General features: G+C 47.6%; 8 protein-coding genes across 8 annotated transcripts; 4 read left to right on the forward strand and 4 right to left on the reverse strand.

The window, feature by feature from the left end:
- Nucleotides 1-129: 129 nt before the first annotated feature.
- Nucleotides 130-2,989, reverse strand: LY89DRAFT_694308 (Het-C-domain-containing protein; the record flags this gene model as incomplete). Its single annotated transcript, XM_018216695.1, has 8 exons — nt 130-946; nt 995-1,135; nt 1,184-1,580; nt 1,672-2,017; nt 2,066-2,096; nt 2,145-2,623; nt 2,754-2,791; nt 2,845-2,989. 8 exons carry the CDS (start codon nt 2,987-2,989, stop codon nt 130-132), a joined length of 2,394 nt encoding a protein of 797 aa, XP_018076186.1.
- A 665-nt stretch (nt 2,990-3,654) lies between these two features.
- LY89DRAFT_768007 (fatty acid hydroxylase) lies at nt 3,655-5,191 on the forward strand (the record flags this gene model as incomplete). The annotated part of the gene is made up of 2 exons (XM_018221770.1): nt 3,655-4,430; nt 4,475-5,191. 2 exons carry the CDS (start codon nt 3,655-3,657, stop codon nt 4,866-4,868), a joined length of 1,170 nt encoding a protein of 389 aa, XP_018076187.1. The 3' UTR covers nt 4,869-5,191.
- Nucleotides 5,192-5,363: 172 nt separating this feature from the next.
- Nucleotides 5,364-7,278, forward strand: LY89DRAFT_694310 (splicing factor, CC1-like protein; the record flags this gene model as incomplete). Its single annotated transcript, XM_018216696.1, has 4 exons — nt 5,364-6,061; nt 6,116-6,424; nt 6,472-6,966; nt 7,020-7,278. 4 exons carry the CDS (start codon nt 5,364-5,366, stop codon nt 7,276-7,278), a joined length of 1,761 nt encoding a protein of 586 aa, XP_018076188.1.
- Nucleotides 7,279-12,562: 5,284 nt separating this feature from the next.
- On the forward strand, nt 12,563-15,199 carry LY89DRAFT_385378 (uncharacterized protein). The gene is made up of 3 exons (XM_018207152.1): nt 12,563-13,052; nt 13,101-14,322; nt 14,372-15,199. The coding sequence occupies exons 1-3, from the start codon at nt 12,780-12,782 to the stop codon at nt 14,827-14,829; spliced, it is 1,953 nt and encodes a 650-aa protein (XP_018076189.1). The 5' UTR covers nt 12,563-12,779; the 3' UTR covers nt 14,830-15,199.
- Nucleotides 15,200-17,260: 2,061 nt separating this feature from the next.
- Nucleotides 17,261-18,781, reverse strand: LY89DRAFT_681227 (uncharacterized protein). Its single transcript, XM_018214236.1, has one exon. The coding sequence runs from the start codon at nt 18,573-18,575 to the stop codon at nt 17,460-17,462; it is 1,116 nt and encodes a 371-aa protein (XP_018076190.1). The 5' UTR covers nt 18,576-18,781; the 3' UTR covers nt 17,261-17,459.
- A 1,129-nt stretch (nt 18,782-19,910) lies between these two features.
- LY89DRAFT_778209 (concanavalin A-like lectin/glucanase) lies at nt 19,911-20,854 on the reverse strand (the record flags this gene model as incomplete). The annotated part of the gene is made up of 3 exons (XM_018222192.1): nt 20,412-20,854; nt 20,011-20,360; nt 19,911-19,960 (listed from the first exon to the last, which is right to left on the reverse strand). Exons 1-3 carry the CDS (start codon nt 20,756-20,758, stop codon nt 19,911-19,913), a joined length of 747 nt encoding a protein of 248 aa, XP_018076191.1. The 5' UTR covers nt 20,759-20,854.
- Nucleotides 20,855-21,990: 1,136 nt separating this feature from the next.
- Nucleotides 21,991-23,861, forward strand: LY89DRAFT_637838 (PLP-dependent transferase). Its single transcript, XM_018211549.1, has 7 exons — nt 21,991-22,202; nt 22,252-22,293; nt 22,356-22,758; nt 22,806-23,011; nt 23,061-23,305; nt 23,377-23,598; nt 23,649-23,861. The coding sequence occupies exons 1-7, from the start codon at nt 22,071-22,073 to the stop codon at nt 23,680-23,682; spliced, it is 1,284 nt and encodes a 427-aa protein (XP_018076192.1). The 5' UTR covers nt 21,991-22,070; the 3' UTR covers nt 23,683-23,861.
- On the reverse strand, nt 23,649-26,051 carry LY89DRAFT_385616 (uncharacterized protein). The gene is made up of 7 exons (XM_018207153.1): nt 25,750-26,051; nt 25,591-25,695; nt 25,397-25,446; nt 25,124-25,246; nt 24,860-25,042; nt 24,736-24,810; nt 23,649-24,684 (listed from the first exon to the last, which is right to left on the reverse strand). Exons 1-7 carry the CDS (start codon nt 25,774-25,776, stop codon nt 24,054-24,056), a joined length of 1,194 nt encoding a protein of 397 aa, XP_018076193.1. The 5' UTR covers nt 25,777-26,051; the 3' UTR covers nt 23,649-24,053.
- Between the last annotated feature and the right edge of the window lie 380 nt (nt 26,052-26,431).

Here is a 26,431-nt window from a genome sequence, read left to right on the forward strand (position 1 = left end):
CTACGTGCCTTCCTAGCCTATGGCTCAACCTCACCATGTATTGGCCAAAACGACCCGCCAAGCAAAATCCCCGTCCCAACTTTAACCAGCTACCCCATACAAAAAAGACTCCTATGCTCGCAATGTTCCCTAGTAGCCATAGCCTCCAGGTGGTCCAGGTGGGTACTGACCGTACGGTGGTTGCTGACCTGGGTATCCGCCCCCATAAGGAGGCTGCTGGTAACCTGGTCCACCTGGTGGAGGGGGTCCTTGAGGCCAATAGCCGGGTCCTCCAGGAGGAGGAGGCCCTTGTTGGTACCCACCTGGGTATGGAGGATACGGGGGCCGTTGCTGGTCAGGATAAGGAGCACTTTGGTATCCTCCCTGATAAGGCGGTTGTTGATGGTGCCCATGTCCATGCCCATGTCCGCCATGATGTTGTGGGCCAGAATGGTAGCTACCTGGTGCGGGGTTGGGAGCTAGATATCCGCCTGAAGAAGTGGGACGGTCGTAATTCGCGCTTCCGGGACGAGGAGCATTGTTATTGTATCCAAAATTTGGGGAGTGGTGTGGTGCTGGAGATGGTGGTGCAGGTGAGGAAGACATGTATGAAGCTGCCACGTATCCATCCGTACCTTCCATTGCTCCCAGATCTCTGCTCTGAATCTCGCTCCAGATAGAACCGGATGTCTTGCCGTGACCACCTAGAGCACCATGGGAATGATCAAGACCTTTCTCGCCAATGGTCTTGTGGTTTCGACCAGCTTTGACGGACTCGGATGACAGGATACCGTTTAGTGCTTGGCGGTCTGATTGCTCATCTACCCACTTGCGGACGGTGTTGAACATGTTTCGGTGGATCTCAATGGACTCGTCGCGAAGGGCTGGGTGGTGGAAGGCTCGGAGGATGTCATTCATTACTTCTTCCACTGGGACACCTGGATTCTCCCAAGCATAGAGAATGCGGCTGTGATATTTAGACGCAGCAGGAAAAATGAGCGAGTGAAAGACTTACGGTGCTGCGTATTGAAGAATGGTGGTTGCAACTCGACCAGCCACCCCATTCAACTTGTTTGAAAAATGATCTTTGGACAACATGGAGTGAGTTGGATTAGAGCAGTGAGGATCATTCCAAGGCTCAAATTGCTGGTTAGCACTGGGAAAAGTTAGTGTTGAGAAAGTTCACAGAAGCTTTGGACATTACCTAGCCTCTACAACAGTTGATGAGCCATCCTTCAATGTCTTCGAGACTGCCTCGATGATAGGCCTGATGAATGGCGCCAAAAGAGAAAGGACGAATACTGTCAGAGTCTCACTAATCCTCTCAATCAGTGACTCTAAGCCAGGAATCTTGGCAATTGTATTATTGATTGCTTTCACAACCTTGTCTCTGAATTCAAGGATTGGGTAAATCTGTTTAGCGGTCTTGATGGGATCGAAGTTCGGACTCATGCCAGGAATGGTGGAGGTGGCTCCAGCAGCACCACTAGTGGGAGGAGCAGCAAATTGAGTACTGGCATCTGCTCGAGCAGTCTCGTTCTCGAACTCTTGCGCAGTGGATTGTGCTTGCAAGTCTCTAGCAGTTGATGCAAGACCACCGCCTGACAAAGTCAGAATTAAACTTATGACATCAAGTGGAGGGGGACACTCTAGAGGTCTCTTTGAAGATAGCATCAAGGAAAAGAGACTCACCCATCCCAGGTATTTGAGTCAGAAGGCTGACGAAATCTGTTCCTCCTCCAGAACCAAATATTCCACGCTGGCCATCGTTGAGCTGACTATCACTTCGGTTTTGAGCTATCTCTGCACCTTTCAAGGCAACGTCCATTTCTTCAACTTCCGATTGGGTAAAGTGATCAGTGGCTTCACCAAGAACAGAATGGATAAAGTCAACAGCTCCGAATGTGCCTGTGACAAGTGGAAAGATACGATGCCCTCGAATATTGACCTCTGTGGCAATCCCGCAGTGAGGAAAGACGTCATGGTAACCAAGTTCACGGAGTGCGAGTTCTGTGTAGTTTGTGTGAGCTCCGAAATCCTTCACCCTGTCAGTCAATATGTACTCTAGAAGCAGTTGTAGACTTACCTCCATGCAGTGTAGTCCTTGGCCGAGACAGCTGTCTCATCAGTGCTATTCTTAAATAATGCTAGAAAGTAGAACTCACCGAAGAGCTTCACAAAGATCAGCTTCTTTGCCTCGCGTGTTACCAGAGCCATTGGTGTAAACTCTTCCAAAATGAATACTTCTAGCAAAGCTGAACTTGATATAACCAGCACTGGTGGCCCAACCACCACTCTCGTTGGCTATGTAATTCTTCATACCAGTGTTCATATCAACATCAAGCTCGACCTGTTGAACGGGACCTCTTAGACGTGGATCAAATTCTCTGGCATCCTTGTTGTCGGCATAGTCTTTGGGATTGTCTATGTGCTCTTCTGGCCTGTAAACTCCCAGTCTCTCTTCGGTGACTTCGAATTCTTCCGTGGCATAGCCGAAGCTCAAGAAACTCAGAACCCAAACTAGGATCCTGATAGTTGGCGCATTCACACCTTTAAGAGACCCTACATCAACTGCTTGGCTGTAGTCACGTAGCCAATTTCCAAAGTAAACTCTCTTGACCATCATGGATGTCCATTTGTGGCCCTGTCGTTGGTGAGCTAAATGCCGAATAGAACGGGAATGCTTTGAGTCTAGGTGTCCTTCAAAATTCGTGCAAGGAGCGAGTTGATTGAGGGTCCCAGAGTATGAAGAGATATAGCGGGAAAGATCTCACCTTGATGAAAGCAACAGTCTTGAGCATATCTTCAATGTCTAGATTATTGTTAGAATATGGGCCGATGAAAAGTATAAGGACATATACTTACCTCCATGGCGAAAGTTAAGGCCTTCTACTTGAGCAATACTTGGAATATTACCAGCACCAAAAGCTGCAGCAGGAGCTGGAAGAACGAGGATCACCAAGCATGCTATGAGAATTAGAGAACCGGAATTCCACGGTGAGAGAACCATTTTGCAAACGCAACACCAGTCTAGTAGATACTTAAGCTCTTGATACGACAGGGATTTCCAAATTCCCTTACCGTGTGATTGCAGAGGAAGTTTTGTTCACGTTCTCATGAGGTGGGGTATAAGAAACGAAGTGACCAGGCAATGACCATAAGTCGCAAACGTCGAAGTATGACGTGAAAATGAAGTGTTCTAGGTAGCTTGATGAATATGATCAATTGTTGCCTTTGTTGATGATGTGAATAATTACAGCCAAGAGCTGATCTTCACCAAGCCACATCTGAGCTGCTCAAAGTAGCAGGATGATGGTCATGTGACTGATCTTAGCTAGATGTCTCGTTTTCAAGGCTGAAAATATTCGACCGGCCGGGTGGCGTTTATGGATCCGACGCTCCCGGATTTTGCATGGAATCTCCTGAGTCCTCACGCGATTTTAATTTCGAAACACAAATTGACCTTACGATTTCTCGACCACAGAACGACTAGAAAAGGTTGGGTTCGCGCTGTGCTGAGTGTCGTCCTGTTATATTCTGAAGCCGAGAGTCTCAGTTCGCTCCTTTTCCGTATCCGACCACCTCTCCTTACTTTTATTTGCGAAACACCTCTCGAGCCTCCACCTTGAGGCTCCTTTTGCTATTCCTCATTTCAATTCATACAACCTTCAAATCATGTCTCCATCTCGGACACTTCCAACCCTCCTGCAAGCCGAGGTCGCTGCTCATAATTCCTCGCAGAGCTGCTATGTTACAATCGGTACTAAAGTCTACGATATCACAGACTTCCTCGAGAGCCACCCAGGTGGCGGGGACCTTATCCTAGAATATGGAGGCAAGGATGTTACTGAAATATTGAAGGATGAAGTTTCGCACACGCATTCCGAAGCAGCGTACGAAATCTTGGACGAGTCATTCATTGGTTTTGTTGCCACTCAAAAAGTCATGGAAACTATCGTCAAGAGCACACATCCCGACGAAATTGTACCTCTTCCACCCACACAAGAAGGTTTGAAAGAGCTGCAGGCTGCTGGTGCAGCCGAAGGTGTATATGCAGCGACCGGGATGGCATCTGAAGAAGACTTGAGCAAGGAGACTGATCTGGTCAATGATTACAAGACGCATAAGTTCCTCGACCTCAATAAGCCCCTTCTAATGCAAATTCTGTTTGGCGGATTCAGCAAGGATTTCTATCTCGAGCAAGTTCACCGCCCACGGCATTACAAAGGAGGAGAGTCTGCGCCACTGTTTGGCAACTTCCTAGAGCCTCTTTCCAAGACGCCTTGGTGGGTTATCCCGGTTGTATGGCTCCCACCTGTTACATACGGAACATACCTATCAACCTTTGGCGTATCAAGCAACTTCGAGGCAGCAGCTTATTGGTTCCTGGGAATCTTCTTGTGGACCTTAGTGGAATACATACTGCATCGATTTCTTTTCCATCTCGACAAGTATGTTACACTTCTCTATCCATGAACGCGACTGACAACTATAGATTCCTGCCCGACCATCCAATTGCTCTCACGCTTCACTTCCTACTTCATGGCATTCATCATTATCTGCCAATGGACAAACTCAGATTGGTTATGCCGCCGACCCTCTTCGTCGCCCTAGCGACCCCTTTCTGGAAGCTCGCACATTTTGTGTTCTACTGGAACTGGTCAGTGGCTACTGCTGTGTTCTGCGGAGGTATATTTGGGTACATCTGCTACGACTTGACGCATTACTTCTTGCACCACAAGACTCTGCCTGCATACTGGAGAGAGCTCAAGAAGTACCATCTGCAGCACCATTTCATGGACTATGAAAATGGTTTCGGTGTTACCAGCAGATTCTGGGACCAGATCTTCGGCACTCAATTGGCACCACCCCCACTCAAGCAGAAGTAAAGCTTTGGGGCCACTTTGTACATATCAGTGTATAGTTGTGCTTACCAAGAGCGATGATGTTACGATGTAGAAAAGATTGATGTGCATTATTCGGCGTTGGTGGGTCAAGGTCTGGCCTTGGAAAGAAGACGAACAGATCACATTCGTTCATACTGGCTTATCGGTAGCCTTTTAATACCTAATTATATTCAATTCCACAAGAACTTCACCAGTAAACCCTTGACTGTTCCTCTCCATGTTGATATCGGTAAGCTAACCTTGTCGTGCCTACCTTTGCCACTACCTAGGCATACACTAGCGTAATCACGTGAATATAAAAGATCTACTTCGCTGTTTCGCGAAATCCTTCTGACGCTCATCGGGCCTCGACATCCACTCTTTGAGATCGGGTTTTTCTACCATCAATACAAACTACTACATAACTTAATATTACAGAGTAAGAAGCTCTTTTGCGCTTGTTACAGTCCTGAAGCTGCGCTACAGCAAGTCTTCACAATGTCAGCCCTTGACGTTGAGGCGCTTTTGGACTCAACTGCAAATGGTACTCCAGTCGAAAATGGATCCTCGAAACCCAAAGACCTAGATGACCGCCATAGGAATGAACGAAATGATCGTCGCGATCGAGACCGAAACCGAGATTCCAGTAGAGACCGTGATAGGGATCGCAAGCGTCGGGGCGACCGAAGCAGAGACAGGAATCGCAGAGAAGTCAACGGTGATAAAGAGTTGATTGGGACACCTACAAGCGATCATGGTAGCGCTCATGGCAGTACCAAGAGTAGGCGCAGAAGTAGAAGCCGAGAAGACCGACACTCACGTCGCCACAGAGATAGCCCTGACGAGACCGGCCGCAGAGATGGAGACTTCTACAGAGGAAGTGGGCGCACTCGCTCACGTTCTAGGAGCCCGAATAGATACTATCGTCCTCGAGGTGACCGCCGAGATCGGGAGGAGATAGATGCCGGCAAACCAAGAGAAGACCGTCGGAACAGAAATGATCGACGAGCAAGTAGGAGCCCAAAGAGAGAGTCTACACCTCCTTTGACTGAGGACGAGCGTGATCGTCGCACAGTCTTCGTCCAACAACTTGCAGCTCGTCTCAGGACTAAAGAACTGATAGCCTTTTTCGAGAAAGTTGGTCCTGTTAAAGAGGCTCAGATTGTGAAGGACAGAGTTAGTGGTAGATCCAAAGGGTATGTTCTTGCCTTCCTTTGAATGTCCTTAAATCTTACTAACATACAATGCAGTGTTGGCTACGTTGAGTTCAAGAATGAAGAATCGGTCCCTGCTGCTATTCAACTCACTGGTCAGAAACTCCTAGGAATCCCCATCATCGCCCAGCTCACGGAAGCCGAAAAGAATCGTCAAGTACGCAACACCGAAACCGCCGGCAGTAACCCCAACCAGATCCCTTTCCATCGACTCTATGTGGGTAATATCCATTTCAGTATCACTGAAAGCGATTTACAGAATGTTTTTGAACCTTTTGGAGAACTTGAGTTTGTGCAGCTTCAGAAGGAGGAACAGGGCCGCAGCCGAGGCTATGGCTTTGTCCAGTAAGTCATATATGCTTTTCGGTGCAGCCTCAACTGACGAATTATAGATTTCGTGATCCTAATCAAGCTCGTGAAGCTTTAGAAAAGATGAATGGGTTTGACCTTGCTGGTCGACCAATTCGTGTTGGTCTTGGCAACGATAAGTTCACTCCTGAGTCTACCGCCAGTCTTCTGCAAAGATTCCAAGGCCAGAGCCACCAACAACAATTCCAGGGTTCTGCTTTCTCCGGTGCTGGTGGGCGTGGTCCCCAAGCAGTCGGCGGTAGTAATTTTGACCGCGCAGGTGGCCGCGACAACGACAAAGGTGCCGGTGGTGCCAGTGCTCTAGATGACACCGATGTTGGTGGGGTAAACTTCAACAATTATAGTCGAGATGCATTGATGAGGAAGCTTGCCAGAACAGACGAACCTGCCCCCGCCACTAAAGGCCGCGACGAGAGGCGCGAGATCTTGAAGCCCAAGACTGAGACCAAGCCGTTGCCAGTCAATGTCAATATGGCCAGCAGATGCGTCGTCCTCAAGAATATGTTCGATCCTGCCGAGTAAGTACATTATATTTCCCTGCAGAAATTGCCTATGCTAACACCAACCACAGAGAAGAAGGTGAAAACTGGGAAAAGGAATTGGAAGATGACGTTCGAGCGGAGGCCGAAGAGAAATATGGCCATGTTGTTCACATTGCTCTAGATCCCAACTCCCAAGGCGACATCTACCTTAAATTCGACCGAGTGCAAGGAGGCGAAAATGCCATCAAGGGCCTCAACGGCAGATATTTTGGAGGACGTATGATTAGCGCTACGCCTGTTGTGGATGCAGTCTACAGCAGTTTGTTCTCACGCACAAAGGCTATCTAAGATGCTAATCATGGCCTCATCTCTTGGTCTTAGGATGTTATTCAGGTACGATCGTCTTGGTTCTCGTTTCTGTTCATTTCCTAACTGGCTCCAGAACCCCCGACAACCACAAAGTCTTATCGCCCAGTAGTCCGTCTTTGCTCATCGAGAAGCACCGCTTTCCATCTCCCTCAACGCCCTACACCACAACTATAGACCTTTCTCCGGGAGTCGACTCTAGGATCCAGAAGCAGATCTTCCCTAAAAACTCGCTGATTTCTCACCCACAGGAGCTGTTTCTTGAACGACCTTCGCCTTTTCGGCGATATTCGAGCGTGATTTGGCTTGCTGATTGCACATAGGGCAGTAGTTCACTTGTACACAGATTGGTTTATAGTTGCGAGATCCCTTTCGTTCATGCGTTGCATTTAGGTAGCGAATACGAAATGATTCCTTAATTTTACAGATTAACTTGCAACAAGGCAAGAGTAAGTTAACATTACAACTTGAAATGTACCATCACTGAACATGAATGTGGGAAAAGGGTTGAATTAGAAGTCTAGCTACCTGGCCTAAAGCTGAGTATAAGTAGAGCTTCTCCCTCCTTTCATCTTATCATCACTCAAAGCCCCTTATCCAACCAACAATAGAAGCTTCCTCAAAGTACGTCTACTACATCTAAGAAATGTCAAGGGACCTTTGTTTTCAACTCTCCCATTGTCTGAGATCATTTCTTAACATCGGCTTCCTCCATTCCTTCCGTATGCTCCTTCAAGGTCTTCATGCCCATCATTCTTCGAAATTTCTCAAATGGGCCCTTTGCCAAGATGTGATGTGACGTTTTCATTGTAATTGCGTGCTGTTGTAAGGTGATGGGTTTCTATGCATTCTGCTGTGAGATTAATTCTACCAAGCAGTAGGCAATGACTCGACGGCCAGATGTCCATGTGGTCTCTAAGTCGGAAAATCCGCCCATTAACCCTATGCGAACTGCAACTGCGAAAATATGCTGGACATTGAAGACCCAAGCCCACCGAACAGACAGGTCTAAGCTCTCCAGCACCGTGGCGATCGTTGTAGAATGAAATAATGATAGGAAGAGTATCATAGGAAGCAGGGGGAGATCATACACAAGAGGTAAAGTATAAGGCATAGCATCATTAAATGTTGATGAAAGTAGAATCATCTCACACCCTGAAATATTATGAGCATAACTATTTAATGTAAGTAAACCCCAAGGTTGTAGTACCTGTTGTAGACTGAGCTCATTTAAAAGTCCACAGTAAAAGAAAAGCCATTCTCGAGGTAAGATGCCGTCAATATCAAAGCCATTGATCCAAGATAGTCTAATTCCGAGTCCAATGTAAGTCTTCAGACCAAGAGAAGTAGAGATTCAGATGGATGATGTATTTCAATGACAGTACAGTGGACGATAGAGCAAAAAAAATTGTAGAGAGAAGTTAGTAAGCTGGTAGAGAGGTAAGCAAATCGATTATTCTCTTTTCATGCACCAATCTACAAACAGTTAAGCTCTTATCTCCTGGATATCTACAAGAGGGGAAGAATGGTACAGGAATCTAAAAGCGAGTGGTAAGGATCTTGGCCAATAAAACCGAGTTGAAGAGACCGCGTTCTGCCAGGCAATGTAAGCAAACGGTCAATTGACTCATCCCCGACCGTGTTCCAGCCATATTCTAGGCCATAGATAGATAGCCGTCATGCAATCATCCCTTTGTAAGACTATCAAGGATCGACTGGGTATGAATATACGGTCGGAATTGGAGCCGGCGAGTTGCACCTATTCAGAAGCTTACTCCTGAGCATCTTCAAGCTGTCTCTGAACCGTTGACTTTGGGCTCAATTACCCATGATTGAGAAGAGCCGTCCAGGTCGTGATCTGTTTTGCCTGGGAGAAGAGGGACATGGCAAGCTAGCTAATTCGATGATGCCAATTAGCTGATGAAAGCAAAAGGGGGACGAGGCTATACTAGCGCCGATTTCCGCCTGGTCTGGTCGTTTGGTTTCTCTGCAAGGTGTCCAGGTAAAAACCTCCTAGCCTCCTCATTGCAAAATCCCGAACCACCTCAATCATAACACCACAACACAACACAACACCAGAAAGCATCACCTTGCCGATATGTCGGCGCAAGAGCAGTATTCGCACTTAGAATAGTCTTCGCAGTCTCCAGTCTCCTGTTGCTGGAGACTGCGAAGATCGTACTTTGCTGCTTGGTTGGCATCTTTTCGATTTTGGTCATCTTTTCGGTTTTGGCTTGCTCATCTCCCCTAGGCCAATTCGAACTTCCAGGACGCGTCCAACAGCTAAGTGGAATCCGACCTTACCAGCTAAACCATGGTAGAGATGATGTACAACAGGTAGTTGCTTTCACGGACGCGATTTCCGACCGGGTCGTTGTCTGGTCCTGGGATCAGTTCGGTTTCTCCCTGGCAATTTCCCAGGTCGTCCAGCACCCTGGTTAGATCCGACAGATCCAGGCCCGATAGAAGTCCAGCAATGAGGGCAGTGGACTCCGGCCTTGGTTGCTAGATCAAACAGAGGTAAGAAGTTTTCTTTCCCTATGATTGTAGTCTGCTTAGAGACTCCATGAGACCCCACCAACCTCCTGTGTACAACAGCTTCACCACAGCTGACCTGCATAGCGATCGAAGACCTGTTACAGCATGGCTAGCACTCCTTCAACGACGCCCCCACAACTGCCAACTCACAATAGCGACCAAATTCTGCATGATTGGGATAATTGAGATGACGCTCTCCTGAGGCTGGGCTTGAATGCAAAGCTAAAGATCTCAATTTGCTGATCTCTTGTGTCGGAGCTTGGATTGTCCCACGGTTGCTTTCGTCTGCAAGCAGAGAACGACTGTGGCCATTGTTGCCGCTCGGTGGTGGCTTGGTGGCTGTGTGATCATCGTCCTTTATCCCCGCAGAATGACCTCGAGGTGCGTTCAATACCATGTTTCTCCTGGACTTATGCTGATAACTGGGTGCCAGGGTACTTCTATTCATCTCTAACGATCCAGAGGGGACAAGCAATTAGCCGGGTTGCTTATGCTTGAAGAAAGTGGGCGGTGACAGTCTACCACAAAGGAGAGCTTCAAAGTTCTTTAGGCTGCTGTCATCTCGCCAGGCCGTTGTCATCTCTTGATGGACGCTTGCCAATACATCGAATCACGCCAAACTACTCTTTCTTATCTCCGGCATCGTCTAACCAGTTTCACAGAGCTTGAGCTCTGGGCTATCAGGTATATGACTGCCGAAGATCAGTCAGTATAGTTCTTGATGTAGCTGTTGAGGGAGGAAGACATTTACGGCCATACACACCAACCCCGGCTGGAATGTTCTCGATCAATGGCGTTGTTCGATGATCAGGAGACACGCCCCAGCTTGATCTGCCGGGATGCCTCCCCTCCATGGATTTTCCCCTCCACAGTTCCCTACTGTCATCCTACAAGACATGAGTGGGCGAAGCTCCCCCAACAACAATAGAGGACCTCATGCCTCAATCTGCTAAGCTAATTCTCAGGCATTATCAGAAATCAACATCCAAGTTGCTTTTGTCCGGCTTATGTCAGAAAGCGACTTGCCTCATAGGTCAGCATAGTGGATATCAATTTGTGATCGTTCTTGCCTTGGAATAGCCGATCTAGCTTTAGGAGGAAAGCGTTAAATCGTTCTTTCCTCCGTTCAGAGTCGGTTATTGTGTTCGATCGAATCGTTCCTCCCTCCCTCCAGAGTCGGCTATTGTGTTCGATTGAATCGTTCTTTCCTCCCTCAAGCATCGGCTGTACGGCTATCTTCCGATGACATCAGGATATAACACACCTTTCCGGGCTCAGAGTCTCCCACGATGCAGACCCATACTCGCTTTCAGTAAATCCAAGATGCTAATTTCCGTCCGGTCTCGTCTTCAAACTATTATCCTTGTTGTCAACATGATCAGGAACTCTTCCACCGTCCGAAGTCTACAGCTCATTAGTTTGTGCTCCTTTTGATAAGATGTCCGAGGATATACTTTACATGCATCAAAGCCTGCGACTTAGCCTGTTTGTTTGCTCTCGTCTTTAGTATTTGCCAGAGGCTATACTCTTCCACTGTCTGAGGTCCTGGAGAAGATTTGCCTGTCTGTTCTTGTCTTCCAGGAGTTTCTAAGACAATCCTTCCGCCGTTTAGGATAGCTTTCCCTACGATCGGAGCTGCCAAGCTGATCTCGCTTTGATGCACCACCAAAGATGTCCTCCCGCTTCTTTAAGACATCTAGTATTTTATTCAGTTAGCTCTAGCCTTTGTGGGAAGAAGGGGGACTTGCTCTCGCCCTTTCACGATGTTCTGGGTTTCAGAGCTATCAGATAGCTCTCGCCTCCATATACCAGAGAGGATGTGCTCCCGCCATTATAAGACAGCTGGTCCCACACCCAGGTTGCTCTCGCCATTCTGGGATGTCCACGCTGAGATATGGAGCTATTAGGTTCCTATCATCTCTATAAGCCAGGGAAGACGTGCCCCCACCATTGCATCTGGTTCCAGAATCGGGTTGCTCTCGCCATATATCCAGACTGAGGCATCGAGCTAAGAGGTTGCTCTCGCCGTTCTAGAATATCTTCACTGAGGCATGAAGCTATCAAGATGCTCTCGCTATTTCAGGATATCCTCACTGAGACATGAGTTATCAGGTTGCTCTTGCTTCTATAAGCTAGGGAAGACGTGCTCCCGCCATATTTGGATATCCGGACAGAGGGGCAGAGTACCAGCTTGCTCTCGCCTTGTTGAGCCGCTTGCCTGCTTTACGTGTCAGCATGATCTTTGTGGGAGAAGGAGTGCGTCTAGGACCTAAGATAAAAACTCCCCAGACGATACTCCTGAATGCTTATAGGCTCCTTGTGTTCTAGCAAACCCGGTTGAGCCAACAAAGGATAGCCATAGTCATTTGGAACGAGGAGTCTAACTATTCTCTGAACCTGCGCGAAGAAGTAGCGGCAACTGGTACGGCATACGAGACTCACACTGCTCCGTTGACGAGGACCCTGGCAGGAGATTGATAGCAGATATTCGAGGAAGATCTGGACGGTCATCTAGGAACTCGGGATAGTGAAGCTATCACGAGTTTGGCTGATTCGGACTGGCAGTTGGGACGAAAAGGCTGGCGCGCTTTAGACCTTAGTGATTCAGGACTCCAATATTCGGAAGAAGTCGGCCAGTCAGCAGCCTGGTTGGTGGGTGGTGACTGAAAACGAAGCTAACTAGCGCGACGCCCATCGTTGACTTTCCTTCTCGCTTTCGGATCCTGTTTACAACACACAACCACATCCAAATCCTTCACTTCGACGTTGATACCTCAAAAATATCAACGGCGATCCAAGCGGCAGTATCGTATCAGCGATCTGTTCCTTCCACATCCTCCTCATACTTTCATCACTTCCCACGGACGCAGTCCAGAATCTCAGCAGCGAGAAGATCCAAGCTTCTTCGGAAGCGCAACACCTCTCCATCGACGCACGTGGTCAACATGTCGAATCGAAACAAGAATCAGAAGAAGGCTCCGGCGGAAACACCAGCTGGCTTGACAAAGGCATTGGAAGGTCTTGGTCGCATTCGTGGCAGCGCAGCTACTCCGCAACCTACAATGCAACCTTCAATGCAGCCGTCGGGTGGTATGACTTTCAAAGACAGGGACGCAATGGCCAAGGGCGAAGGACAGCAAAACCATCCTCAAGAAGGCGGTTCTAGCAGTTCCGACACTTCTGGCGGTGGGGTCACTCTGACTATGGCACCACACAAGGTGATTCCTCTCCCTTGCACACACTTTCGCAATGCTGACTTCCTCTAGCCACCCACCATCCTTGAAGTCGCAAGTAACTTTCAGGAGCGCTTGAATACTCTCATTGCCCAAGTCCAACAAACCAAGCTCTCCCAGACCGTGAAGAAAGAGCTCACCGAGGAGATCAAGTCCATTGCCAAAGAGTTTCGTGATCATTTCGTGCGAATCCAACAGGAGATCAAATTACTCAAGGATGACAAGCAACACTACCAACGTCAGCTCGTTGACACTGCTCGGCGTCTAGATGGCGACCTCGAAGCCTCGCGCAAGGATATCGAGAAACTGCGCCTCGAGATCAAGGAGCTACGGGAACAGGCGAAGCAGGCTGAGGACAACTTGGAGAACGCCAATCTTCGCTTCAAGGAAGAGACCGATCATCTTAACGCGAGACTTCAAATGCAAGATGAGCAGATCAAGGGTAAGCGTGCCCTTTGGTTGGAGTCCAATTCCGCCTCGGGTGCACGTCGCTCGGCAATGACTCCGGTTCGAAACCCATTCGAGTCGCCTTCGGCTCAGTCTAGCTTCAATAAGGGTTTTGGACAAGGCATGATGGGTCACACGCGCTCACCTTCTACTACTACGAGCCCTTATAACAGCTTCGGCAGCGGAATTGGCAATCTCCCATCACCAAGTCCGGCAAGCACGTCATTCGGTTCCAACGTTGCTTGGGATGCATCTCCTCCCAAGATGCGCCTTCCAGATGGATCAGCTTCCCGCCGTGCTCCTGGCTTGCCGTATTTAAAGGCTTTACCTGCGGCAGAATCCCCGAGTGGTATCATTAGTAATTCCGCTGCTCGCCGTATCGTCACTGAGGCTGGAGATGTCCCGATCAATCCTAACTATGGAGCCCTTGTTCTGTTCAACGAGAACGCGGATGAAGATCTTTCTCCCGTATTCGAGGCTGATATCACTGTGATCTTGCTCGCCATTGAAGGCTGGGTAAAGGAATATGCACATGTTCCTAATCATGGTGCTATCCAGAACATCATGATGAATAACAAGGACCTTTGGGACTACATGCTGAATTGCACATACCCCGGTAACCGTCAGGATGCCTACAATCATACTATGGCTCTCGTGAATGATCGCGGCTGTCGATACTGGTTCGTTATGCGCATGATCGCCCATTATGTGTTCACTGAGATGTTGTCCATCGAGGCTTGGCATGGCTTTGGTAACAACCTCGATAAGATCCTAAAAGACGTTGCCAAGCAGCTCGCCGACAAAAAAGGTTTGTTCTTCATTACCAATAAGATCGAGTCACACTAATTGAAATTTAGGCCTTCTAAATGACAAGCGCCAGCACTTGGTCGACCGACGAACTACTGCCGTCCAAACCATTGTGAATGACCCAATGTATAAGGAATGGCGTTCTAAGCAGCTTCATGACCATTCGAGGCGTTTACGCAATATGCTGGGACCAATGCTCAATATCGACAGCGACCGAACTGATGCTGGAAGAGATCTCGGCACTCTGGCAATCCAAGTTTGGGACCTGTCAGCGAAGATGCACACTACTCCCCTGACGTTTCAAATCTACTTCCCAGAGACAGGTACCAAATTTGTGGCTGCCCATATGATCGCTAAGGACAGACCCAACATTGATCCGGTGTCAATTCAGGTCAATCAACCTCGCATCAAGCTCGTCATTACTCCCGTTGTAACTCTTCGGGATGACCATGGCTCAAAGATTAAGGCCAAGAATTTGCACCATGCAGCTGTCTTGCTGATGGGTTGAAATCTATTCCGCAACGACCATAGACAGATCATTCTCCATATCGCGATCTCGTCGTTAACAACGCAACCACTTTCGTCAAAAACACATTCACCTTGCATATTTCTTCTTCTATGTCAACATCAATATCAGTCCTTCTGGTCCGGGATTCCATCTCGTGGTTTGCATTCAGTACCCGGTAGAGCTGTCGTTGTTTGGTGAATCATTTACTCATTCGGCGACTGCAAAATCGAGACTAGTAGGCTGTTACTCAACCATCGGAAGCCGGCAAAGGAAAAGGGTCTGTCAACAACAGTATCCAGCTTATACTTCCCATCTTTCTTTGCATCAGGCGTACCTATTTTCGTTCCTTTGGGGGCGTTTTAATGTAGCTTCGTGCATTCTTTCCTTACGAAAAACGACTTTGTTTCCTGCCGCACTTACATCGAAAGACGCGTCTCTATGCCTGTCTGTCCTCCGAACGGCTATACATCATTCTCTGCTGGTTCTACATTCGGCGAGCGATGGCGTTGGGGTTTGGACTGAACGTTTCGCGGTGTAGAGCGTGTTAATCGATGGCACATTATCTTTTTGGACGATGAATATTCTTCTCACTACTGGCATCTTCTCGATTGCACGGTATCTCCGGATATCTTGCTCATGCGTCGACACTGTTCTTGCAGGGAGGATTGCTTCAGTGGATTAATGGCACTTATGTTTCCGTGTATCAGAGGTTGACCAGTGGAGGCAGGCTTGCTTGCAATCTACCAGTCGACCAGACGAGAAAGGATTCGCGAATAGATGGCAAATTGCTTCTTAAAAGTGGTTTCCATACTTGCACATAGCCCAACAAAAAAAATTAGCATCAATCTTCGTGCCTCGATGTGATTTTTGCTCCGTGACATGAGGTAAATTTGCAGCAAGTGAGCGTCGAGGGGGCTAGCCACCTTTAAACATTTATTGAGGGCTTTAAACCTATTTGACCCGCAGATTTTGAACATTGAAGCACATCTGGAACCTTCATGGTAAGCATGGAGCGAACATGAAATCGAGGAAGCAAGGTAACATTCCCTGCCATTCGCCGTATTCCCCACCATCATCCTCGAATCATTCGCCTGCGGCACAGGGCGTGTTCCAAGGATATCTCTGGCTGTAGAGTAACTGTGCCAGAAGATAAAAGAGTCTAAAAACCACCAGAGTCTTGATAGTCCTGGCATTCGAGATCTAGCCCCGGTCATGGATTTTGATTTGAGAGATCGGACAAGGGGAAAAGATATTGATATCTGCCTTATCAAACATGTAATCTCGCACGTAAAGTTGTCAGGATGTTCACGGTTGCTTCCATGCTAGGCATTTTTACTTGTGATTTCCATGAGTCTAGTTTATGGTTTGGTATGAAAGCGTGGCTTTATTTCTCCACGGGGGATTTTTGACAGCGGTTTAGAGCGGAGGTAGGAGGATGAAAGTGGTGAAGCTACTTTGGGAGTGAGGGAGTCTGGGTCATGATGAGAAAGGACAGGGCTGGAATACGTTGAGTCTAAGGATGGCTTGATGGAGGGGATTGGATGAGTAGGATTGTGGATATGTGGTATCTATCTCGAATCAAGGAGCTGGTTTTGGTACTTGCTTCGCTCTTGAATATACACTTGAAAATCTCAAACAATATAGTCCCAAAGTGCTCTTCTTCAACCAAACATTCTCGCTGCTCAAGAGGGAAACTATTATCAGGAAGCAGTTGAATAGATTCACCATCCCACCAACAGCACGCTAGGGTTATCCACCAATCGCAGCCCTCAAACTCTTTAGCATTGTATATTTGCCATTATCCTCTGAGACAGCGGCCTCCAGGGTATAGATGCTTGCGACAGTGTTCGTGCCTCTCTATATTCTCGTGTGTGCCTGAAATACGAATGTCTTATGATAATCTCCTTTAAACCCCATACTAGCTATGGTGTTGGACACTCCTTCGGGAGTGAAGTTTTTGTTTTTGGTGGATAGGGATTTGGTGTTTTTAAGGGTTTTGATTGGTGGATTGAGGAGTGGTTCTTTTTTAAGCGAGGTCGGATGAAGCGAGCGGTGGTATGGCTCTCCATCTGTGAAATTCATGGCCGATTTTAGAACAGGGTTTAAAGTCACAAAATGTAAAGCATTGCGCACAACAAATTAAGTTTACACTTAATGTTTTTAATGAGAACGTAAAATAGCTTCTTCATAAGTCAGAACTTAAGTCTAATTAGAAACGGACTATGCACTAGTGTGCAATGCTGGAAGTGGTACTAGACATTTTAGTGTTCACGAATGCCAAAATCGGCTAGGAATTTCACAGATGGAGAGAGCGTTGATGAAGTGTGTGAAAATTTGAAAGATATAAATCCAGAGGTATCCTACGCAATATAATGTTCTTCAGTCAAGCAGATAGAGGATCACGGAAACCATAATGTTCGGAATGTAACAGGATAATGGAGCTCTGTTTTATGAAGAGATCTAATGAATCTTCTAAGTCTTGGGTATCATTCTCTAAACGACCCTTGTATAGCTTCTAGGAAACGCCAATCCATGCCAAACTCCTCAGAGAAGCCCTTATGCAGAAGCGAAAATATGATGCAGAGAAGTAAAGAATGAGAACAAGTGAAACCTCAACCACCCACCAACCTCTAAGATCTTCTGACCTCTCCACTTGCCCGTCTGCGATCGAGTCTCTTTACCACAGCGCCAAGTACGCATTTAAGTATGCCGTCGCCCGTAAGACCAACTCCTCCCTCACTGCTGGCCACACCACCAGTCCAAGTAACAGTATCAACCATATCCCTCACACCCCCCTCAACGAGCTCACTAATCCCATCATCAAGCTCCTCCAACGCCTCCTTAGCACCCTCCTCATTGCCGACCTGGAAAAATTGCACACCAACCTGGAACGGCGGCGCATCAAGCTTATCCAGCTTCTTGGCAGCACTCAACAACACGCTCTCCACGTCATCAGACGGAACTCCATCCGTCAGCACAATAAGATTCAACGGCTTCATTTCCCTGCCCTCTGCCGTCTCCTTCTCCAGCTTTGCCAAGTATGGTTTTAGAATATTGTGGATCCGAATACCAGTTGGAGTTCCGCCACCAGGTCGTACTCGCTCGAAGATCTCGGTGATGGTAGCAGCCCGCTTAATGCCTCTGTATCCGCCGGCAGCGATGCCGTCGTTGACGGCGCCCGGGTTTGAGGATTTGTGGTTCAGGAAGTAGATGTCGATGCCGTCGCTGTCATGCTTGGTTACGATGGGAGCGATGGTGGAGAGGGCTTGCGAGACTTCGCGCCAGGAGCGGCCGGCCATGGAGCCCGAGTCGTCAATTAGGAGGGTGGTGTCGAAGGTTGCGAGGAAGGAGTAGGGGTCTTCGCCGCCGCTGTGGTGGGTGGCTACTGGCGTTGGGACTGGTGCTGAGGAGGCGGGAAGCTCGAAGGTTTGGGCTGCTGTGGGGGTCGTTGGGGATGGGGTGTAGGCTGGTGGAGGCTCGTTGGAGGGAACGGTGAAGGCGTTCATTCCTGGACGGTCTGGTCGTCTGGTTGCTGGAGAGGGGTTGGAGAGGGGATTTCTTCCTACGTCTTCTGGTGAGAAGGGGTTACTTCTACCCATAGTGCTCGAGGGTGATGGTGTCCGTGAAGGGTTTGAGGTTGTAGAAGCGTTGCTGTTCTTGCGACCAAGTTTGCGGAGAGAGCCAAAGATGGATCGATGAGGAGCTGCGTCCTGTGGACTGAGACTCCATGCTGATCCGGAAGGCATGATGATGTTGTGGTTGGACATAGGTGATTGTGTGGTGGTGTTGTTGCCTAGAGTATTTAGCTGTAGTATGATTGCTATGATGAGTGAATAACAACTCTGGATGACTAGTGACGAACTCTTCTTATACCGTTTGCTGAGAAATTGCCTCCGGCTATGATGATACAAACCCCACAGATTTTTCTATGCCAAGTGCGACTATGAGTCTGCCAGCAGCGCCAAGGGCAGTGAAAGCGTGTGGCGAATCACACGCCACTTCAGCACCCAATGAATTAAATTGCTACCTGCTTAATGACTTGAATCTTCTTTGAGCAGTCGTGGTCGACCGTTTGAGGGCTGTCTACTCTTATTGGTCCGTTAAGCGAGTGACTTAACTCAGCCTCGCTACGCAGTCACTGCGCCCTCCATCAACCATCTCACAACCGGACAGAGCCCAGTTACACTGAGTGACCTCAATATGGCTGTGTTCGATCTGCCTTCCCGGGAGCCTTCCTCGTGAATGTCATCAGATATCCCCACATACGACGTTTCGGGCCCTGAAGTTCATGCTGCTCCTGCAGGCGATCGACCGCCACATGCAGGAATTCTCCGAAGGCCAATAAAGAGATGAGATGATTTCTTGCAGATGGAACGAGACAGTATCAGAATGCAGGTACTAGCTGCTCCGGTATCCACAACCTCCTGCTTGGAGGGGTACATTGAGAGGTACTGCGGCCTGGCAAACTCACGAGGCATCTATGCAGGATCAATTGCTTGCCCATGGGATGAGGCAATGTTGTTGATTCTCCTGATGGGATGAGGCGACCTGTCAGAGAGTTCGAGGCCGCAGTTTGGGCTGTTAGACAAGGCTCTGCAAGTTCAGAAACGTCGATGTAACAAGAAGGCTGATGTTGGGGAGGCTGGAGCCTTTTAACGCAGCTCATGTCTGGAAGGATAGGGCAACAGAGCTGATGTGCCAGTTTATCTCCTAATTTGACGACGGGCGAGTGTAGCGATGGCGGAGCCAAGAGAACCTCGTTTGCGGCTTTCCGAAAGTTTTTTCACACCGAGATTTCAACGTTTCTTTGATGTCATTCACGGCGGTTAAGAGCGCTAGACTTATCACGAGGTACACATAGCTGGTTGGCTGTGCTGTCAGCCATCTTCTTAGCGTTGAAGGAGAAAGAGCCTCAACTCCCTTGGGACATTCAATTGCAGCTAGTGTCTGTCAAGATGTGAATAAATCACAGTTCATTGTCTTTGCGTATTCCAGTATGTGCAGATGTTCAAATATGTACATGAATTTTGGCCCTCGTCGCTCAGAATCTTATCTTCCTTCTCATAGCTTTCGTACAACACCTAGTTGACAACGGTGCTGTACGCCGAGGTTGTGAGAACAGCAGACGAACCTAAACGTTGTTAATGGCTTGGCTCAATTACTTGTAGTTAGAAAACTCACCAGTGAAAGGCTCGGTTCCAGCACCAATGCTAAGCAAGTATTGCGAAGATGGGAAGCTTTGATAAGTCGTCAAATACGTGAAGAAGTTCTTGATATCTCCAGAATATGAGGTAGCCTCGCTGGCAGCAACGAAAGAGTAAACGGTAGTTGAGCCGTTGGGTCCCTTGAACAGATTCCAGCTCACGCTGTTGATTGTGACAGTAGCAATCGCTGAACCGGTGCTAGAGATAGGTCCAGCACCTCCGAGGGCTGCAAGCCAGATCATGATCTCGTACTCGTTTGATCCGGTGGCGGTGGATGAGGTGAACATATCGTAGGAAACATCAGCGACAATGGAGGATCCAGTGTAGCTTGAGATATAGGTCAGTACTTATATCGGTAAGGGGCGAAGCCTGTCTTACCTCCACTTCCATGTAGATGGAATGCTGGTGATAGCTGAGATCTGCTTAATGGTTGATTGTGTGACAACGGCGTTGGCGTATGACTTGACAGAAGATGATCCTCCAGCCCAGGTCCATGAGGTGGACCAAGCAAGCGTTGTGCCAGAGACTGAGTTGACAGTCGTGCACTGCGATCCAGAAGTTGCTGCAGATTCACCCCACAGGTCTTGGTAGACGGTATATGTGCCTGTAGCTACCGAATCCCATTGTCCACAGATGGTGGTGGCACGCTTGTCCAAGGTCGCAGTAGGAGCTGCAACCGCGACAGCAGCGAAAGCAAGGGGGAAGAAAGCTTGAATGAACTTCATGGTGGTCAAAAGTAGAGATTACCAGGTTGAGAAAAGAAGTTTAAAGAGAGTACAAGCCAGACCAAGAAAATATTACTGAAAGGCGAGCCAACTTATTTATACTCCCAGTCGCGAGCTCGGAATCCGAGCTCGCATTCATCGTTCCTAGAAAACATTAGATGAAGAAAGGAGAAACTGGATCCCATCCTACCCCGCAATCGATCGCATATAGATGAACATCACATCTCCTTTTGTCGTCACCACCGACAGGAACAAGGTCACGTCCGGCACTTCCTGTTCTCGAAAAGTCCTTGCATTCCGGCGACAAGTGGGGATGGGAATGGCCGAATAGCTCCCGAGGTTTCAAGATTCCAGATTCCGCCAATGAAATCTCGAGATGCTCATTTTCAAGAAACGAAGATCTGAGGTTTATCTGAGTGAAGGAGGGCTAAGATGGGTATTTATTCCGTCCTTTGGGGGACGCCTCTTCTGATTTTGAGAGGGTCTTGTGGACGGGTTATAGTGTGCTTTGCAGATTAGGGGACGGAGATGATTGAAGCTTATTCTAGCTTCTGGGTAAAAGGGGATAAATAGATCTAGGGCGTTCATGTGAGCTTATATGAGGGGCATGGGACGATGGTCATTGGGTGAGTTTACTTCTATAGAAAAAGATCGGAACAGAAGGGAAGTCACGAGATATAAGGGTTTACTCACGTGATTTGGACGCTTCTTCCTGGGAGAAGTGTAAAGGTTCTTCTTTCAACATGATGATATATCTTGGTATGAGTGTCTCTTAGCTTTACAGGGAACGGTCCATCAAGAAGAGACTTTATTGGCTCAACTTCAGTCAGGTGAGCTTTAAGAATCATGTGATGTGTATCTTCCTACCCGAAACTTTTCAGCATTGGTATTAATATCGTTCACTACGATCAGTAGTAGAGATATGATTTACCAGTCAACATTCGGTCTTGATTCAAAAGTATTTTGCTTGTCCAAGTTTGTCCGTTAATCAAGATTTTTATTGTCTGTCAGTCTGCTCGTCACAGGTATGAATGTCTTCAAGATACGCCCACGAGAAAATCCTTAAACGGGGTCGTTTGAATAGGTTCAAAATGTTTAAGAGGTAAGAGCAAAAGGAGGATCGAGTTAGTGTTGCTCTAGACGAGCCAACCGCTCTCGCTTACAGTTTGTAAGCGCGTGATATTGATGATGACTGCCTTTTCCTCTTCAAAATGAGCTTCTTACTTTACATTCAGGCTTTCCCTCAAACCCAACAGCTTAGTGTTTCGTTGCGATTTCGGTCAGTTAATAGAGACCAGCCTTGGCTGTCAAAATGTTATCGAACAGAGGCACCAAATATGCCCAAAGCCAAGACATTCCTTGGGGATTCGCTCCTGGTGGCAGTGATCGATACGACAAAGTATCAAATCCAAATGGAGTGATCTCCTTTTCAATGGCTGAGAATGTATGATGCAATATCTTTCAGTTCCAATGGCTTGACTAATATGTTGCAGAGTCTGGTGCATCAAGAACTGGAAGACTTTGTCCCCAAAAATGTACGTCCTGCAAGAACCCTTCGAAAAGCATCGTATGAAAATCGGATACTCAGTTTTTAAAGGTCACGATCCCGGCCGAAGCTTTCGCATACCGTTACAGCGCTGGAGGTGGCCTACGATTTCCCATCGCAATGGCAAATCACTTGAATGAGTACTTCGATCCTCATTCTCCAGTGAATCCAGACGATATTCTTACGGCTGCTGGCCTGACAGCAATCGACGAGATGATTGCTTTTGCTCTAGGTGACCCTGGCGATGCAGTTTTAGTTTCACGACCAATATATGGGAGATTCGAACTAGACTTTGGGAACACGGCTGGATTGAAGATTGTGTATACTGATATGGAAGGTGTTGATACCTTTGCTCCAGAAATTGTTGGAAAGTATCAGAAGGCTTTAGATGCTTCGAATGCAATGGGAGTTAAGATCAGGTTCCTTATGATTGTCAATCCTCACAATCCATTGGGTAAGTGATACTCGTTCATGTTTTGACTTCTAAAGTGCTGATTGGAGCAGGGAGATGTTACCCCGAGACTACGCTGAAAGAAATAATGAAATTCTGTCAGACGAACGACATCCACTTGATCAGCGATGAAGTCTACGCCCTTTCGGTATACGATACTGAGAGCGACTTGCCGAATTTCACCTCAGCTCTTTCGATAAACCCAAGTGGGCTCATAGACAAAGACAAACTGCATGTCCTCTCTGGAATGAGCAAAGTGAACATCATTCTCTTTCCTTCTAGTCCACATCTGACAGCAGACATAGGACTTCGGATCAGTAGGTCTGCGTGTGGGTAGTCTAATCACCCAGAACGCTGAGCTTAAAAAAGCTGTCTCGGCAAATATGAGGTTCCACAATCCCTCTGGAATGGCGATAGCTGTAAGTACAGCGATTTTGGAAAACCGCAAATTCGTAGCTTCGTTTCTGGAACTTGCGAGACAGAGATTGAGGGAGAGTCGAGCATATACGGCTGAGGTGCTTGACAAAGCAGGGATCAAGTACGAACCTGGGTGAGTACTTGCCATGAAAGTGCTTGAAATGGCAGGAGCAGTGAGAGATGATGACTGATAAGCGACCATAGGAATGCTGGGTTCTTCCTCTATATTGACTTGAGCCTTTACTTACCGGATCTCAAGTCAACTGGTCCAGATGCTGAGCGTGGGAAGGAGTTTGCACTTGCGCAGAAACTACTCGATGGTGGAGTTGGTCTGCATCCTTGTGAGGAACAGAATGACAAAGCAGGACATTTCCGTCTGGTGTTCAGTAGTTTCGACAGAGATACTTTAGCTGAAGGTTTGAGAAGGCGAGTTCTCGTTCCTCTAACTTAAACAGCAAGTGGGCTGACGGTAATAGGCTCCTTTCTGTGTTGGAGATTAGGATCAGTTAGATATATGTGGTCAAGTGCCCAGCTTCAAAGATGGCGCTAATGCGCGCCCTGCGAGATCCGCGCTCCCAGCGCAATTTGCGGAGTAGGTACTACATAACACCTTGAATATTCCTCTACTTGACAAGGATTCTCTCATTCTCCTAGTAGAGATACTAGAATGTCTGTATTCCCTAAAAGACTGGTCTTCCTTGAGTTGTCCCATTATTTCACCAAACTGAAAAAGTGTGTGACATAGACTTGACTTCAAGAGCACCATCATGTCTCCCAGACTTTCAACCCGTACAAAGTCTGCCTGCCAAGATCACCAAAGGTACCAACAATCCAAGCAAAGAGAAAACAACAAGCCTCCAAACGAGTATTCCCAACATGACCTAAGTCTGCCTTCGCGATTCCTCAGTTCTCTTCGCATGAATACTGACCTGATTCGCATTGCTTTCCCACCCCAACCCATCTCCAGTCTCCACATCCTCACTCTTAACCGGATAGGTCTCATGAACCGTGATACCCTTCAGTCTTTGAATGATCAATTCCTGGCTATCATTCCCCATGCTCTGCATTCTATCCAGACTCTCCTCACTCTTACTCCTAATCTTCACATCCCCAGCCTCAACATCCCAGTCCCCAGACCAGAATCTCTTGCCTCCCGCTTTCGAACTCAGCTCATATGGTCCCTTATTCGAGCGCTCTTGTATATTCCTCGCTGTGCCATGCAAGTACGAACTCGATTTGAAAGAGCCTGTTGTCCAGAAACTCTTGCTGAAGAGTGGCTTTAGGATGGGCATATTGATCGTTACGATTCCAACAATTGTTTCGCGCACACCCCAACGGTTTATGTTCAGGGCAGAGGGGTTCGAGCCGAGGGTCAGCACGACTCGGATGATCGCTGCGGTGATGACGAAGAGTCCGGAACAGAGGAGGGCGGCGATGACGAGTTTTCGGTAGTTGGGAATCTTGAGCTTCCAGAGGAGGGGTACTGGTACTGCCAGAATAGCTGCATCTGTTCTGATGGCGATATTAGAAGATGTGGTAACAGAAGAACGAAGAAAGACTCACACGACGTTGAGCACCACTGTAACAAGGAAATTCTGCATCTTCAAAGTGCATTTTAATCCGGGATCTGGAACCACTCTGTATGAAATCAGCTTCGTTGTAGTGCTCAAACTCAGTGACCACTGACTGCCAATTCCTCTGAGTTGGGAAGCATCCAAAAGTGAGAGTGCAGACTACAGCGATATATGCTACCGCACAAGCTCCACCGAGGCACTTGACGTATTTATGTTGCCAAAGTCCGACGGTGAGACGATGAAAGAAGAATAACATTGTAAATTTCATGGTCCATATAAGGGCTGTGTAGCTGTACCTGAGATTCGAAGTTTCAAAGTCAGTCCTTACTTCGGACGTCCAGACTTTGTAGATGTGTGGTTTGAGATCAGGAACTTACCAGGCGGCAAGCTGCTCTTTTGATCCGTACGTATACATAGCAATTTCCTCGGACGTCAATGGTCTCGTTTTCTGCACCACACTCGCTTCCACATTTGTCCCAGTATAGTATATAATATGCACACTAGAGATATGAGGTATTAGTGCTTCTGTGTGAAAGATAGGAAGTTCCAGGAGAGCTGTAGTTAGTACAAATGAATGCAACGAAACAGCGGAGCGGAGCATCTCCCATCGGCAGAGGACGCGGGTATAGAACATATCAAGACATCCTTACGTTGCTGCATCCATTGTGAACATTGCCAATGTCAAAATAGACATGTAGTCCTGGAAAAAGTCAGTATTACCACATCACACATGCCAATTGAAATAGCCATACGGCTCAACATGTTGGGTGATTGTGTTCATCGGATGAACTTAAGCGACGTCCCAATCATTTCCCCAAGAAGGATAAATGAAAGAATGGCCTACATCTCCCTGGAAGCCTCGAAACCCAACTGTCCTGATTCTCGCGAAAAATCGAAGCAGAATTACAACAACACCGATCCCATACAAAGTCCACTCTTCCCTGAGGAACTGAACAAACGTCAGCAAGTAATTTTCATAGCAGGAAGTAATCGAGAGACATACCTCAGGATCCTGTTCAAGTGAACCCATCTTTCCAATAGCCCCGACAAAATGTAATGTGCAAGAAGTAAATATGCGGGGAAAGAACGAAGAATGAAAAGCAATTATCAACCCCAGATCTGGGATGAACGGCCAAGATTTAAGACAAACGCAACTCTTGACTTTTTCCCCATACAAGTCATGTTCTTGGAACCCATTGGCCACGACGGCCTGTCAGTCTGCTCGGAACATCTAGACTTCGAACCTGATTTCATAGCGTCAAGACACTCCAATTTCGGACGGGAGGGCCCTTGAAACTAATAGAGGATCAAATAAGAGCTTTGATCAGGACCGGATTCTCGCCTTGCGAGCAATCCAGGAATGCCATTGAGTGTCAAAGAATGCATTTCGCAAGGAGGATGCCGGAACCAAGTGGGCATACAGGTCCGTGCGGCTGAAGATCGCATGTACGTCGGGGATATTCCTGGTGTGAATCGTGGAGTCAGAGCCCTGCTGTGGCGCAAAGACTGTCTGGGATAGAAGAATAGTAGATTATTGCGGAGATCCTGGTTGTCGATTGCGAGAAACTCTATTGTTGAATATGCAGCCAATTCTGCAAGCGCGATACGTTTCAAGAATGTGTCTGTCTGTCTTCGAGAAGTCGAGTTGTGATGTTTGCGTGAACTCAAAACGGAGCCTTGTCAAC

Source organism: Mollisia scopiformis (assembly GCF_001500285.1).
Source record: "Mollisia scopiformis unplaced genomic scaffold LY89scaffold_4, whole genome shotgun sequence".
Taxonomy (NCBI): domain Eukaryota; kingdom Fungi; phylum Ascomycota; class Leotiomycetes; order Helotiales; family Mollisiaceae; genus Mollisia; species Mollisia scopiformis.